General features: G+C 38.4%; 1 protein-coding gene across 3 annotated transcripts in view; it reads left to right on the top strand.

The window, feature by feature from the left end:
• Nucleotides 1-2,716: 2,716 nt before the first annotated feature.
• LOC118828983 (protein FRA10AC1) overlaps nucleotides 2,717-15,638 on the top strand; it is a 68,528-nt gene continuing 55,606 nt past the window's right edge. Inside the window, exons 1-2 of one of the 3 annotated variants that reach the window (XM_036735902.1) lie at nucleotides 2,717-2,851; nucleotides 5,876-5,949. In XM_036735902.1, the coding sequence (XP_036591797.1) occupies nucleotides 2,819-2,851; nucleotides 5,876-5,949 (107 nt within the window). In that variant the 5' untranslated portion in view covers nucleotides 2,717-2,818. Of the gene's footprint in view, nucleotides 2,852-2,952; nucleotides 3,381-5,875; nucleotides 5,950-15,638 lie in introns of those variants that run through there. The other 2 variants (XM_036735903.1, XM_036735904.1) reach the window with 2 other exon arrangements.

Genomic DNA, 15,638 nt, shown 5'->3' on the forward strand with positions numbered 1-15,638 from the left:
GATTTCATTGGTGTGTGCAATCTCTCCACTGATGGATTTCAAACTCTCTATGACTTCTTAGATGTTTTTTGAGAGATGCTTCAGGCAAAAGTCTATCACTCTGCAGTCACCTGGCCAAGAGTTACTACTCCAAGGCTGGTTGAGTCAAGTCAAGAAAAATGTATTAAGTACCTACTATGTGCCAGGCACTGTGCCTTGCATTAGGGATACAAAAAAAAAAAAAAGGAACACCCTTTCCTCAAGGAGCTCACAATCTAACGGGGGAGACAAAATGTAAACAACTATGCACAATCAAATTAAACATATGTGTGTATGTATATATATGCATATATATACATATATACACATATGTGTACATACCCACACATTTATTAAGGATAGTCAGTATGCAAAAAGAAGCAAAAAACCAGTCCCTGCCCTCAAAGAGTTTACAATCTAATGGGAGACAACATAGAAACAAGTATGCGTGATATGTGATATCATATATTATATATATATGTGGTATCATATATTATACATATGTGATATATTATATATATGATATATGATAAATATATGCAAAGCAAGTTATATACAGGATAAATAGGAAATCATTTCCAGAGGGAAGGCACTAGTATTAAGAGGGGTTGGGGAAAGCTTCCTGTAAAATATGGGATTTTAGTTGGGACTTAAAGGAAGCCAGGGAGGTCAGTAGGTGGAGATGAGGAGGGAAAGAGTTCCAGACATGGGGTATAGCCAGAGAAAATGCCCAGAGCTGAGAGATGGAGTACTTTGTTTGTGCAACAGCCAGGAAGCCAGTGTCATTAGATCAGTTTTGGACATAGAGAGTCTGAGATGTCTACTGGACATCCAATTCAAGATGTCTGAAAGGCAGTTAGTTGGAGATGCAAGGTCAGCAAAGAGTTTGGGGCAGGATAAGTAGATCTAGTAATCATTAGCAAAGAGATGGTATTAAATCCATGGGATTGAAGTAGTATAGAGGGAGAAAAAATGGCATAGGACAGAAACCCGAGGGGCAGCCATAGTTAGAAGGCATGATCTGGAAAAGCATCCAGCAAAAGAGACAGAGGAGACATTAGATAGGTAGGAAGAGAACCAGGAGAGAGTGCTGTCCTGAAAACCTAGAGAGAAGGGAATATCAAGAAGAAGAGAATGATCTACAACATCAAAGGCTTGGCTGCAGAGAGGTCAAAGGAATAAATGACATTGGATTTGTTGTTGTTGCTTTTTAGGGAGGTGGTAATTAGGATAAATTGGAGATAATCTTAGAGGGAAGGCATTCAGCATTTAGGGGAATCAGGAAGACCTTCTTGGGATTTTAGCTGAGGCTTGAAGAAGGCCAGGAGGCAAGTCAAATGCCTCTTGGAAGGCTGCTTTGTCCTTTTGACTAAATAATTAATTTTGCAGTGATTCATTTAACATTTAATCCATCTTATGGTCAGACAACAAAAGTTTTTCAAGTGCCTACTATGTGCCACGGTGCCCTGGAAGTTGTTTAGCTTTATTTTTATGAGAAAAAGAAGCAGATAATTAAATAGTTATTTGACATCCGGGATTTCTTTTTGTGGAACGAATTCCAGACATTGGGGATAGTCAGTGAAAGTTAAAACAAGATGGGAGACACGGTGTCTGTCCGCAGATGACAGCTATACACTCCATCCTGTCAGAGCTTACACTTCATTGGCACAGACTTTGAGAATCCAGGATTTCCTCCACACCGTGAAGATTTAGTGTAATTTCTTCATGAGGACCTTATTAAATTTCATAGCATTAGATATGATCCATTGTTCTAACATGTCAAGCTCTTTTTATATCTTAATTCTGTCATGCATTATGTTAACCATCTCTCCAAGCTTTGTCATCTACAAATTAGACAATATGCTTTCTAGACAGTCTTTTTACCATAAAGGGGAAGCTAGGTGGCATAGTGTCAGGAAGAGGTAAGTTCAAATCCAGTCTCAGACACTTACAAGCTGTACCACCGTAAGCAAGTCATTTAAGCTGCTTGCCCTAGTTTCCCCATCTGTAAAATGGGATAATAGCACCTACCATGTAGGGTAATTATAAAGTACTTAGCACCTAGTAGGCATTATATAAATGTTAGCTATTATAATTACTATCATTTAAATAAGAAGAAAATTGCAGGTAAATAGGATAGCTCATAGGCTTTCCTTGGAGAAGCAAATAGAGAGGTAGGGCTTCTCATAGACCTAAAGACAAAAAGAAGCATAATTTGATGGAACATTTGGGGGAAGGGGTGTGGCAAGCTAACAAGCATTTACAAATGTCTTTTAATGCAGCGCTCGTGATTAAACTATTTGCAAATAACCCGCCATGGGAATAATTTCAGTTTATGCTGTAACAAGTTGCAGATGATTGGAGGGGAGTGGCGGGGGGTGGGGGGGTGTCTTCGCAGGAACAGAGAGAGGGAAGGGGGAAAAGAAAAGGGAAGGGAGAACAGGGAAAGGGGGAGGGAAGTGGGGCATGAGACTATATTTGTATGTGTCAGAGCTTGTTGTAAGACGTGCTTTTCTAAACTAAAGAGCATCCCATAAGGCTGCTGCGGGAAGCTTGGAGCACGTCCATCTCGCAGGATCCAGCGTTCACAAGAGCTCGAGGCCGTCGCTTCCGGCACCCTGGTTTCCGACCGGTCCCTTTAGGCGGCAGGACGCGGCGGCGGCGGCCTTTTGAGCCGGTGCTTTTCCCCAGTGGCACCAGCGGCGGAGGGGGTAGGCGGAAGAGGCCCCTGAGATCCGGTGTCCGGAGGAGAGAGAGAGGCTGGAGGGGCGGTTCCCGTGAGGCTCTGCGGCTGCCGACCATGGAGCCGGCCCAGCAGCGGCTCTCTCAGGCGGTGCGTGGTCGCTGCAGCGTCGGGGGCGGGGCCGGGGGAAGCTAGGCCCTAGCTGCGGGAGGAGAGGCGGGGGCGGCCACGCGGAAGGCAGCGGGGCCCGGGAGGCCGGGCTCTGGCCTTTTATGGTTCCAAACAGTCGAAGGCTTTTGGAAGTGGGGATGTGAGGCTGGACCCCGGCCGTAGGGGTGGGGGAGGGCGACTGGAGGCCCTCCCTCATCCAATACCTCCCTCCCCCTTTCCCGACACTTTGTCCCTAAGAGGCCGGCGCTCACCGCGGTACCGAGACCCTCGAAACCCCACCTGTCCTCAGAGAGCTTCTTCCAGGCCCGGGGTGGGGGAGGGGCAGTGTTAGGGTGGTGTAAACAGAAGCGCGGACGCGCTTGGGAGGCCGTGATGGCATGGATGGAAAGCCTGCCTGGTTTCCAGTCTTAGGAGCTTATTCTATGGTCCGTGCTGCCGAGACTCCAAAGCAAAACCTAGACGGCCACCGACAGGAGGGCTTGTCCTCATGGACGCAACCCCTAACCATGTAGGGACATATAAGGACACCAGAGAGAAGAGGGAAGCGTTAGCAACCGGGGGAGGGGCAGGAGGGGGGCAGAGCATCCCAGACACGGGGTGGGGGTGGGGGGAGGCGGGCTGTGTTGGAGAACCTGCGAGTAGGCCAGCGTGGCTCCGTCAGTGACCTGCAGAACCGAAGTGGGTTCATGCAGGGCTACCCACCTCATAGGGCTGTTGTGGAGAAAGTGCTCAGGGTGCTTCAGAAATATAAGCCGCTGTTATTAAGGACCTGAGCAGTTGTCTAAATTTTGAAGACAAGAACAGATTCTATAATGGAGACCTCTAGGAGTTAACATTGTGAAAAAGGGTTGATTTTTATTCCTCGGTTCCCTCTTTGTAACTTTTCCTTTTTACACAGCATTTTCCTTGAAAAATTAAAAAAAAAGCTTAGTATATTTCTTTAACCTCAGGTTGCCCCTTCCAACAATGAGTCTCGCTCATGTCTGTTACGAAGTCAATGGCTTAGGGGAGGGTAAGGACTGAACATTGTAGGTTGTAGTTGCCCGGCAATTGTTCATTGCATTGAGATGTGTGTATAACAGAGCATTAGCTATCATCACTAAAAACTGAACTGAAAAAGAGCATGTCTTAGTTTAAGAAAAACCAATACCATGCAATGAAATACGTGGTTGAAAGCTGCCTTGTCATTTTGACAAAATAATTAATTTTGCAGGGATTCATTTAGCATTTAATATTAGAGTCAGCTGGCATGTATCAAATGTCTACTATGTGCCACTACCCTGGAGGTTATTTAACCTTATTTTTATGAAAAAAAGAAGCAAACGAGTAATAATCAAACGTCTGAGATTTTTTTTTCCTGTGACAATAAGCAGTTCCTGGATTGGTATTCGTTCATCCACATATCCAATCTTATCTGCCTAGAGATTCGTAGATTTGTAGCTTGTTAGAGCTGGAAGGGACCTTATTCATGATGATTATGAGTTTTGATGAAAAGACTGTGTCCATTATATTCAGATAAGGTAGAAAAAGTTACATAAAAGAGGTTTAAATTTTTTTTTTAAATGGTGGGTAAAGAATTAACAAGACTTTATTCTTGACCGTATTGGATAACATAGAAGTTAGTGTATAGGATGATAACTGTTTCACTGATTACACGAGAACATTTGAGGATAGATTTCAGGGAGTCCATAAACTTGGATGGGAAAAAAATACAACTTTATTTAAATGTAATTTTTTGGTCATCTTTTGCATTTTGTGCATTTGAAAACATGATTCTGTGAAGGGATTTGTGTCACCAGAAAGGGGCCAGACACAGAAAAAGTTGAGCTATTGTACTAGATGATATCTTGGATCTCTAGTCTAGACCCTATCACAATAATTGCTTATGCTTTTTAACTGGAGCACTTTAGTAGATCTCATTGATAAGAAGTACTTCCAGTGGTACAAGCCACAACCTGTCCCTGCTTTCTCTGTTCATAAATCCATCACAGGAGGCCCACCCCAAGTTCAGTTGGTTTTCCTCTAGACTTCTTTAACATTGCATTAGTAGCAGTGGATTATGTGGCCTGTCTGTTATCTCTTGACCTGGCTATGTAATAATAATAATAATAATAAAAGCTAACATTCGTATAATGCTTTATATTTATGATTTCATTGATCCTCACAACAACCCTGGGAGGAAGGTGGTATTATTATCCTCATTTTAGAGATGAGGAAACTGAGGTTGAGAGAAATTAAGAACTTGAGCAGGATCACACAGTTTGTAAGTATCTGAGTCTGGATTTGTACTCTAGTCTTCTTGACTCTAAAACTGTCACTCTATTAAGTCAAATTTTGCAGTCATGTTTTTTAATTAGATTACTTCACATGTGCAGTTTGTCATTGGTAATATGTTGTAGCCTATGTATACCCAACATGAGTAATATTAACCTATTTTAGTATAGATAGTATGATCATGAAGCAATGATTGTAATATCCACAGTTCATGCAAGAATTTTGTTGTAATTATGCTACATAATATTAATAATTTGTGGTACAGTCATTTTTCAGTCATATCCAACTCTTTGTGACCCCATTTGGGATTTTCTTGGCAAAGATACTGGAGTGGTTTGCCATTTCCTTCTCCAAGTAATAATAATAGTTAGCATTTATAAAGTGCTCTAAGGTTTGCAAAGAGTTTTTATCCTGTTTTATCCTCACAGCCACCCTGGAAGGTAGGTGCTATTATTATCCCTATTTTACGGATTAGGAAACTAGGGTAGTCAGAGGTAAAGTGACTTGCCCAGGTTCACACAACTAAGTGTCTCAGGATAGATTAGAAATCAAGTCTTCCTGACTCCGGGACCAGTGCCTCTATCCTCTTAAACTTATTCTGTAAAAATTGTCTCAAGCTGAATTTCATATAATTTCAGATACTATTCCAAATGTTCACATTATCAAATAATTTGTAGTCAATTTCTTGTAGTAAGGTTGCAGGCAATCAATTTCTCTATTTCTTTTTAGATACATGGCCATGGAAGCTATGACTCTGATTTTAGTGATGATGAGAACTGTGGAGAACCTAAAAAAAGAAAAAGGTACCTAATTCTTATCTTAAATTTTGTACAGAATATTTGCATGCCTCTGTAGATGATTGTATTTTTAAATGAATAAAATTTCTTTCCACTCAACTGTGATGCTTTGACTTAAATGCTGAGAATTGTTTTGAAAAATTAAGAAAATGATGTTGGTGCTATAGAATAGATTTGTTGGCAGTGTATGTTTTTCAGAAAACAGAAGGAAAAAAGATCAAAGCTGTTAGGTCCATCTGTTGCATATATTATTCATTTATGAAACATGCTTTGCTTAAGATTTTGTTAACTGAGAATTTGTCTGATCTATTTTCTTTCCTAATGCTTTGCTGCAAAATGAAAGCCAAGAGTATAAGGCCAAGTTCAGTTGGTAACTTGGATGAATGGACTAAGCCTTGGATTGTAATTAAGATGGGTAGAGAGAGTCTAGCTGATTCAACTGGGCCTTTTGGGTGGCTGTACCTTGGCAAGATCACCATGTTCCAGGGTCCCTAAGCTTTGTGGGTTTGGAAATTTGACTTTATAAATTCATCAGGGTGTGATCAAGTTTTTAGGGAACTGATTCACATTAACCAAACCCAGAAGAGACTGATTTAGGTTGTCAGTTTATTAATGTATAATGGAAAATATATACTTGTTACAGTAACTGGGATGTGTCATATATAAACAAGTCACTCCTGGTAGATGTATTTACTAATACCAAGTTATAGCTAAAAAGGTTACTAATTGAGAATAGAATTAGGACAAAGGGAATTTGATATTCTTTGAGGAACATTTCTCTCATACTGTGGTAGCTTGATAAATTTCCAGATCAGAAATTTTCTATTTAACTCAGCATTTATTGTCTAGAAACTTGGATTTCGTTTTCATTTGGATTGTGCTCGAAAAACATTATAAACTTTCTTTACTAGCCAACTTGTGATGTTATTTATCAAATTTCTGGCTTTACCTTAAGTTATAGTTTCTCAGATAGCATCATTGTGTAGTAAAAAGGGCACTAGTTTTGAAGTCAGAGGATCTGGGTAGAGTTGTGGCTTTGACACTTCTTTGTTGTGTAACAATGAGTATGTCAGTTTCTTTAAACCTCAGTTTTTTCATTTCTAAAATGGGGATAATCGTGCACACATTTATATAGCATTTTATCTCTTTACTACCCACTTCATGGGGTCAAGTAAAGTGCTCTGTAAACCTTAAAATACTGTATAAAAGTGAGTTACTTTATAGATTACACTTTAGAATATTGTTTTCTTGATGAGATTTTAGGAATACACCCTCCCCTCATCAACATTTTCTTATCTAATCAGAATTTTTTAAGATGTTTTACTTCTGGCAAGATTTTCAGAGGTAACTAATCCATCCATTTATTTAAATTGTTCTTAACATAGTCAATCAATTTATTCAACTTTGTGATCGACAGTTTTAAAATTCTTCCAACCAACTATAACCTCCTATCATTCCATCTCTCTTTATGCCTCATTCCTCCTAAACCTACTCTTCATTCTCACCATGACTTCCAGTTTACCTGTCTTCTCCCTCATTGCCCCCAGTCTGACTTTACTTACTGACTCTCTTCTCAATCTTGATCTCATAGTTAATTAGCTCAACATCACTCTCAAACACCTTTTCCCCTTGTCTTAGTGTTGCTTATGCTTTATCCAGCCCCAGTCCTGACTTACCCCCTTGCTGTCTATCCCTTCCACTCCTATTCTCATGCTGCTGAATGGTGCTGAAGGAAGTCACACTGACTGGGTCTACTACAAAATTATGTTATGTCGTGTCAATTCACTCCCCCTGTCTTTTGGTTCCCATCCTGCTGCCTACAAACATGCCCAGGTCTCCCTCATCCTGAGACAGTTCCCACTAGACCCTTCCATCTCTCCAAGTTGTCATTCTTTACCTCTCTACCCTTTCATAGTTGAAGGCCTAGAGAAAGCTATTGAAGTTTGTTGCCTGCATTCCCTCTCCTCTTTTCTCTGTTTGTTCACTTCTTGGCCTCTTGTCATATGGCTTCCAACCTAATCTCTTAACTGAAGCTATTCTTTCTAAATTTACCAGTGATTTCTTACTTTTCAGATCTGATAGTCTTTTCTCAACATTTAACCTTCTTAACCTTTCTACAGCATTTGATATTGCTGACCCCTCTCTCCTGAATCCACTTACCTTTTTGTGATACTGATCTCTATTTGTTCTCCTTACTGTTCATTCCTTCTTAGTCTTTGCTGGATCATCATCCATATCCTGCGGCCTAATTGTGGGAGTACCTCCAAGGCTCTGTCCTGGGCCTTCTTTTACCACACACTCTGGAGATCTCAGTAACTCTATCAATTTTCATGGAGTTTAGTCCTATCTTTGCAGATAAGTCCCAGATCGATACATTCAGCCCTAATCTCTCTTGACTTCTAGTTCTGTGTCACCAAGGCATTTAGAACTGGTTCATTTCAAATTCAGCATATACAAAACAAAACTCATTATGTTTTCCTCTAAGCACTGCCCCGCCCTGCTTTCTAATTTCCCCATTTCTGTTGAGAGTTTTACCTCAGTCACTTTGGAAAGATCCTACACTCCACATATCCAGTTGGTTGCTAAGTCTTGTTACTTCCTGCCCGTCAACATGTCTTGCATCCATCCTCTTCTTTCTACCCTTATAGCCCCCACCAAGCTTAAATCATCTCTTATCTGGACTTTGACAGTAGCCCCTTAATTGTTCTGGTCTCTGGTCTTAATTGCCTTTGGTCCCTTCCCTGTCCAATTCATCCTCCATGCATCTGCCAAAATGATAGTCTGATGATACCATTCCCCTGCTCAATAAGCTCCACTGATTTCCTATTACCTGAGATCAAATACAAACTCATATGGCATTTAACATCCTTCACAATTGGTTCCTGCCAGTTGTTGGACAGTTGGGCAGCTGGTGCTGGACCTGGAGTCTGGAAGCCCTGAGTTCAAATTCAGCCTCAGGCCCTTACTAGCTGTATGATCCTGGGCAAATCACTTAACTTTTGTCTCAGTTTTTGTCCACTTTAAGATGGGGATAGTAGCACCAATGTCATAGAGTTGTTGTGAGGATGAAATGAGATAATATTTGTAAAGTTCTTAGCACAAGTTATATAAGTATACATGTTTATTCCCTTCCCTTCCAGCCTGCCTTTCCAGACTTATTATACATCATTCCCCTTCACATAATCTAAAGTCTGGTTAAAGTGACCTTTTTGCTTTTCTTTCATATATGACATTCTATCTCCTGTCTCTGTCCCTTGGCACAGATTGTACTTCATCCCTGGAATACCCTTCCTTCTATCCTCTATCTGCTAGAATCCATATCTTCCTTCAAAGTTCAGCACAAGTGCCATGTGTTACATAAAGCTTTTCCTGATTCCCCCTAGCTTTCTACGTTTAAAAAACGTATCTATATGTTTATAGTTTTTTTTCTCATATATGTCAGCTGCTTGAGGACAGGCTGTTTCATTGTATTCACAGCTCCTAGTACAGTGCATAGTAGCATCTAATAAATGTTTGTTTGTTGCTTGAGTGATTCCAAATTAAGGAGCTGTACCTTATATAAGGCCTCTAGCCTTCAATGTATTGGCTGCAAATAATTTTTTTAAATAAGAGAACAGTCTAGCCCCGGAGTTGTCCAGAGATGCATGCTGCTGCCAACACATTATATCACTTGACTTTCGTTAGTCTGGAATTTTACTGGATGAGTTATTAAGTCAGTTTGGAGGTGTTATCATACTTATGTGATATGTGGATTGCATTTTCTTTACCAACCTCAACAGTTGAAGTAAGATGTTACATTGCATTAATTTGTGTGTTAAAGTTTAACTGGATATATAGATATTTTTTACTGCAGAGCTTTGTACTATAGAAAAATATTTTCATGATTCTACCATCTTCCATTTGTGATTGTTATCCAGTTCAGCCGAACTATGCTGATGTTCCATTTTTGGAATACTACAATTTTTGGAATATTATCTTGCTCTTTAGTATATAATAGGATCATTCTTAGAATCCTAGACTTAAAGCTGGAAAGGTACAATAGTGATAGTCACATTCCCTCATGTGTTGCTTGCGCACGTGCGCGTGTGTGTGTGTTTGACTTGTCAGTTTTCTAATATAAAAAAATCCATTTTTCATAGTTGTAAAATTATTGAAAAAATTGTTCATACATTTTGTTTGCAGTTCTGACTTTCTTACTAATCGTTTTCAATCTTTTTCTCTCCCAAAGGCCATCAGTGACCTAATTACCAAATCTGATGGCCTTTTTTGGGTCCCTATCCTCCTTTATCTCTCTGCAGCTTTTGATACAGTTGACTATTCCCTCTAGTGGGTACTTTAAAATCTTTTGGCTTCAGTGATCCTATAATATCTTTTTCCACTGTCTTTCTAACTGCTAGTATTCACTTTATTTTATTGGATCCTCATTGTCATTCCATATTCTTTGTGTGAATATTATCTCATATCTTGAGTGATGAACAAAAAAGTTAGATTTTAACATTTCTGACCTCACAATGGAAGTACTTATAAAATAATATTTATGTGTGGAAAATAGCCAGTAATTGAATGTAGTATTACCAGCTCATGCTAGCAACAAAGCATCCAAGTAAGAAGTGAAAAACATGGCAAAACTTTGATATAATTAATTTATTTTTATTTTTTGGTGTTCACTTGCATAAGATTTTGAGTTTTAAATTTTCTCCATCTCCTCCACTCTCCCCAAGATGGCATGCAATTTGATATAGGCTCTACTTATACATTCATATTAAACAACTTTTCACATTTGTCATGATGTAAAGAAAAATTCGAACTAATGGGAGGAACCACAAGAAAGAAGAAACAAAACAAAACAACAAAAGAAAAGGAGAACAAATAGTATGCTTCCATCTACATTCAGACTCCAGAGTTCTTTCTCTGGATGTGGATAGCATTTTTCCATTGTGAGTCTTTTGGAGTTGTCTTAGATTCTTGCATTGCTGAGAAGAGCTAAGTCTATCAAAGTCAGCCATCTGTTCATTTCATTCAGCATCAGTTCATATAAGTCTTTCCAAGTTTTTCTGAAGTCTACCTGCTCATCATTTCTTACAGCACAGTAGTATTCCATTACATTCATATACCACAACTTGTTCAGCCATTCCCCAGTTGATGGACATCCCCTCAATTTCCAATTCTTGGCTACCATAAAAAGAGCTGCTACAAATATTTTTGTACATGTGGGTCCTTTTCCTGTTTTTATGATATCTTTAGGATACAGACCTAGAAGTGATATTGCTGGATCAAAGGGTACAGTTTTATAGCCCTTTGGCCATAGTTCCAAATTCATGCCAAAACTTTAAAAGAGTAGATATGTTAGAACAATTGAATTGTTCCCAAGTTTTTTGACCTTTGATACTATTTATGCATTATTAGTTCTAAATACAGTGTAGTAATATAGTACACACTCAAATATTTGTTGAATTGGATTTAATTCATGTATTGGGCCATTATTTTGTGTAAGGTGTTGCGTTAAGTAGTATGGAAGAAGAAGAAAGGGAGTAAATGCAGCATAGGCATAGAATGTGATGATTGGAAGGGACCTTAGTCATCTACTCTAACCTTAACAAGATTCTCTTCTATAACATCCCTACCAAGTGGTCATCCTGCCTTTGCTTGAAAACCTCTACCCTATTCTGCTTTTGGACATCTCCAATTATTAGGAAGTTCTTTCTTATATCAAACATGTTTTCCTTTTTAACTTGTGTACCCACTACTCCTAGTTCAGATTCTGGGGCCAAGAAAAACAAATATTATCCCTTTTCCTCATCGTAGCCCTTTAGATAATCATAGTTTTCCCTAAGTGTTCTCTTTTTTAGCTAAAAAAGTAGTAGTTTCCTCAGCCGATTCATTTATGGAGTGTTTTTTGATCCTCTTACCATTTCTGGTAAGGTAGCAGAAGCTATTCTAAAGCTGATTATGACTTCCTTGCTAGGAGGAACTACTTTATTGGCCTTTGAGGTTTTTCTATGTCTTTCTTCGTCAGCAGTCAGTGTCTCCTACTTTGTCATAGTCAGGTTGAAGTTTGTAGTCCTTATTTATCTTTCTTTCTGCCTTTTGAAGGATAAAATTAAGAGTGAGGCAGGTCACAAATTTTCAGCTCTTCTGCTTTTGGTAGTGAGAGAATTCCAGTAGATGTTTGAATGGTTTAAATCATATACCATTACAATATCATGCTTTTATGCCAATTTTGTGATGTTTCCTAAACTTTTCATCTAATTTTCTTTCTATTTACATAATATACATAGTATGTCCCTGCAACAGGCTCACATCATTTTCCCTCTTATTGTTCCTTACCTAAGTAGGCCCTACCATATTTCTCTTCTCTGGCTAATGGATTTCTTCACAGGATCTTATTTCATTAATATACAATATTACTTTACCTACTTTAATTTATTCTGTTCCTTTTAAATAATTTATACCTTTGTAAAGCCATTTCAAGTACTGAGTCACATCCCATCAAGTGCCTATGAGGTTAGATTTTTCTCCTTCTATTTGTATTAAGATATCTAGTTGACCCTGTTTATTACCCTACACTTTGTGCATTTGTGTTTAGACATCTGATATCATGCTTTTTATTGCTGGCCTTCTTCTTCGATATTGTCTTCTGTGAATAGCTGATCTTTTCTTTTGGTATTCCCAGAATTAGAGAATTTTAAAGAAGTTTTAGGAACCTCACTGTCCTAGTCCAACCCGTATCTGAAAAAGAAACATGACTACAACACACTTAATATGTGATTACCTAGCCTTTGCTTGAAGACCTCTAGCTTGGGGGAGAACCCAGGTCCTCTAGAGGCAGCCCATTTCACTTTTGGATAGTTCAGAACGTTAGGAAGTTTTTCCTCATACCAAGTCTAAATTTGCCTTGTAATTTCCACCCACTGGCCATCTGGGGCCAGACAGAATAAGTCTAATCCTTCTTTCACATGACACTCTTTCAGGTTCTTGAAAATAGCTTTCATGTGCCCTTTCTTGAATCTTTGTTCTCTACGCTAAACATCCCCACTTCCTTCAGTGGATCCTGATGTGGCATAGACTTGAGGACTTTCATCATTCTAGTCACCATTCTCTGAACACTCACCTTCCTAAAATGTGGTACCTAGAACTGAACCAATACTCCTAGAAACTTTCCCTACCTTAATGCAGCCCAAGATTGCATTAGTTTTTTTTAAAGGACTATCATATCTTGTTGTCGAATGAATTATTAAATGAATGAGTGAAAAAACATTTTTAAGTGTCTGCTATGTGCCTAGAGCTTCAAATATATGAAAATAAAACAGTTCCTGCTCTCAAGGAGCTTACATTCTAATGGGGAAAAGAAGACATATTAGGAAAAGCTGACCAGAAAAGGCAGGGAAAGGAGTTTTGGTCTTTGGAGTCATAGGGATTGGGAGTAGGGTCAACGGGTAGTCAATTGTCACTTCTTTTTTAGTAGCAGTGGTAGCACTGATTTTTTTTTTAACTGTTCCCAGAGCAAGAGATGGAAAGTGCATAGAGTATATCTATTCTTTTTAACCCTTTAAAATCTACTTTCCCAAAATTTAGAGCATATGTTAGATTATCACCTCTCTTGGCACAAACTCTATAAGTGAGTGGTCAGTTCATAGCATTTCCAGTCCGGTAGCCAATTCTTTCCTGTTGTGAGAGTCAGATCCAGAAGTCTGTTTTGGAGCTCCCTTGTTGGTTGCTTTTCCTATGTTGTACCTACTACTCTATATGGGACTAGGCCTTTCAGATCTCTGTGGGCTGTTTTCCCTTTCCCTCCCCCTTTTTTAGTTTAAAGCTCACTTTTTTAGATTCATATAAGACTTCAAGAAAACTGGCTTATTTTAAGCCATGGTTTAGAAATTAAAATTCTTGGACACCATCTTTTTAGTCTGTTCTTTATTTTTTTGATTCTGTCTCTTCTGAATCTACTACCTTCAATCAACAGAAATGATTTAAAAAAAAACCCAAACTCATATGTGCTTCCAGAGTCTATCTAGGACTTCAAAATCCTTAGTTTTAATGAAAGACAAAATGTGATGAGTCATCAGGGAGATAGAACAAAGTGCTTTTCATTTCATGGGTTCAGAGGAAGGAGAAACAACAAATAATTGGGATATCAGGGAAGGCTTCATGAAACAAGTGGTATGATTTATCTTACAAGGCTAAACAGTCACCTAAACTAATTAAGTAGAAATTCTGAAGTTTTTTGAGAAAATTTTCATGACAAAAATGGAATGAATTATACATCAATGATTATCTTCTTTACCATGATAGGGTTTTGCACAGTAGGCTTTGTGCAAAACAATTTTTAATGAAAAAAATTGTATTGCCTAGTTTGATTGTCCTTCTTATTCAATACGTAGGTCTGAATTACCTTCAGCCTCATCCTCAAATGCTGATGACTTAACCACCTTTGAGACTGTTAAAAAGACTATGTTGCAAGGCATGAACAAGGTTCCAAAAGAAGCTCCAAGTATTTTGTGCAACAGTGGCTTCATTGGAATGTGTAGAGTCTACCAAGCTAGTTATTTTGAAGGGGATAATGTGCATTTATTTGTGTACATTATGGTGTGTTTGCTGCTACTGATTGTTCTCTTAAACTGAATGTTTAGACATGCTAATGATATTGGGCCATTTTGCAAGAGCTAGCATAGTAATATGGTCTAATGAATCAAGGCATCTTAGAGTTGGAAGGGATATTAGAAGCCATCTAATCCAACCTCTACCCAAACAAGAATCTTCTGTATAACATACCTGACAAAATGATCATTCAATCTTCGCTTGAAGTTCATATACTATTAGGCTGTATTATGTTATATATGTCATAAACTATGTTATATATGTCATATACTATTACGCTGCATAATGTTAAGAATTTTTACTTAATAATTTTAAAGGTTTCCATCAACATTATAAAGCTGAAAACAGCTAATCTTCTCTTGTATTTCAATATCATACTCTTCAGTGAGGCAGTGATATAAAAAAGTATAAAACTGAATCTGGAAGGTCAGCATTTCCTTTTGGTGATTGATATAGTATGGCATTATTAACACCGAGTTTCCAGACTGAAGATTCTTTGTGCCTGCAAGACCTACTCCTACTTTGTATCTCTCATTCAGTTTCATCAACATCCTCTCTATAGTAGTCATATATCACAAAACAAATCTATCAATGTTAAGTTCCTAGGATATAACCAGTCTATTGACATTGAAGCAAAGCGTAGCACAGTACATCTTTCCATTGAATGTGTACAGAAAATGTATGATATAATAACCAAGAGCAATTGTATGGCAAATGAAATAGGGTAGCCACAGCCAAGGAGGGCAGAATGCTTCAAAAGAATGTATTAAGTCCGAGATTAAAAATGTGTAGCGTAACTATGTACCATTTACAAACAGCGTTCAGACTTTCTTGGTGAATGGCATTTGGATATGGGGCAGTTCTTTGTTTTAGTGAATATCAGTGATTAAATTTTAAGTCTGAGGCTAGAGTAGTAATCTGTAACAAGCTCTTTAAATAGTGGCTATAACTGCAAATATAAGAAAAATCTTCACGTGCAATATGAAGGTTGCTGACAAAACTTTGTCTTCATTGTACCTGCATATGTAGCCCACAGCAATCATTATCAATAAAATAATCTTTTAAAATGTGTGCAATATGTTTATAGCTATTAAAAA

The sequence above is a fragment of the Trichosurus vulpecula genome, chromosome 8 (genome assembly GCF_011100635.1).
Source record: "Trichosurus vulpecula isolate mTriVul1 chromosome 8, mTriVul1.pri, whole genome shotgun sequence".
In the NCBI taxonomy this organism is placed as follows: Eukaryota; Metazoa; Chordata; class Mammalia; order Diprotodontia; family Phalangeridae; genus Trichosurus; species Trichosurus vulpecula.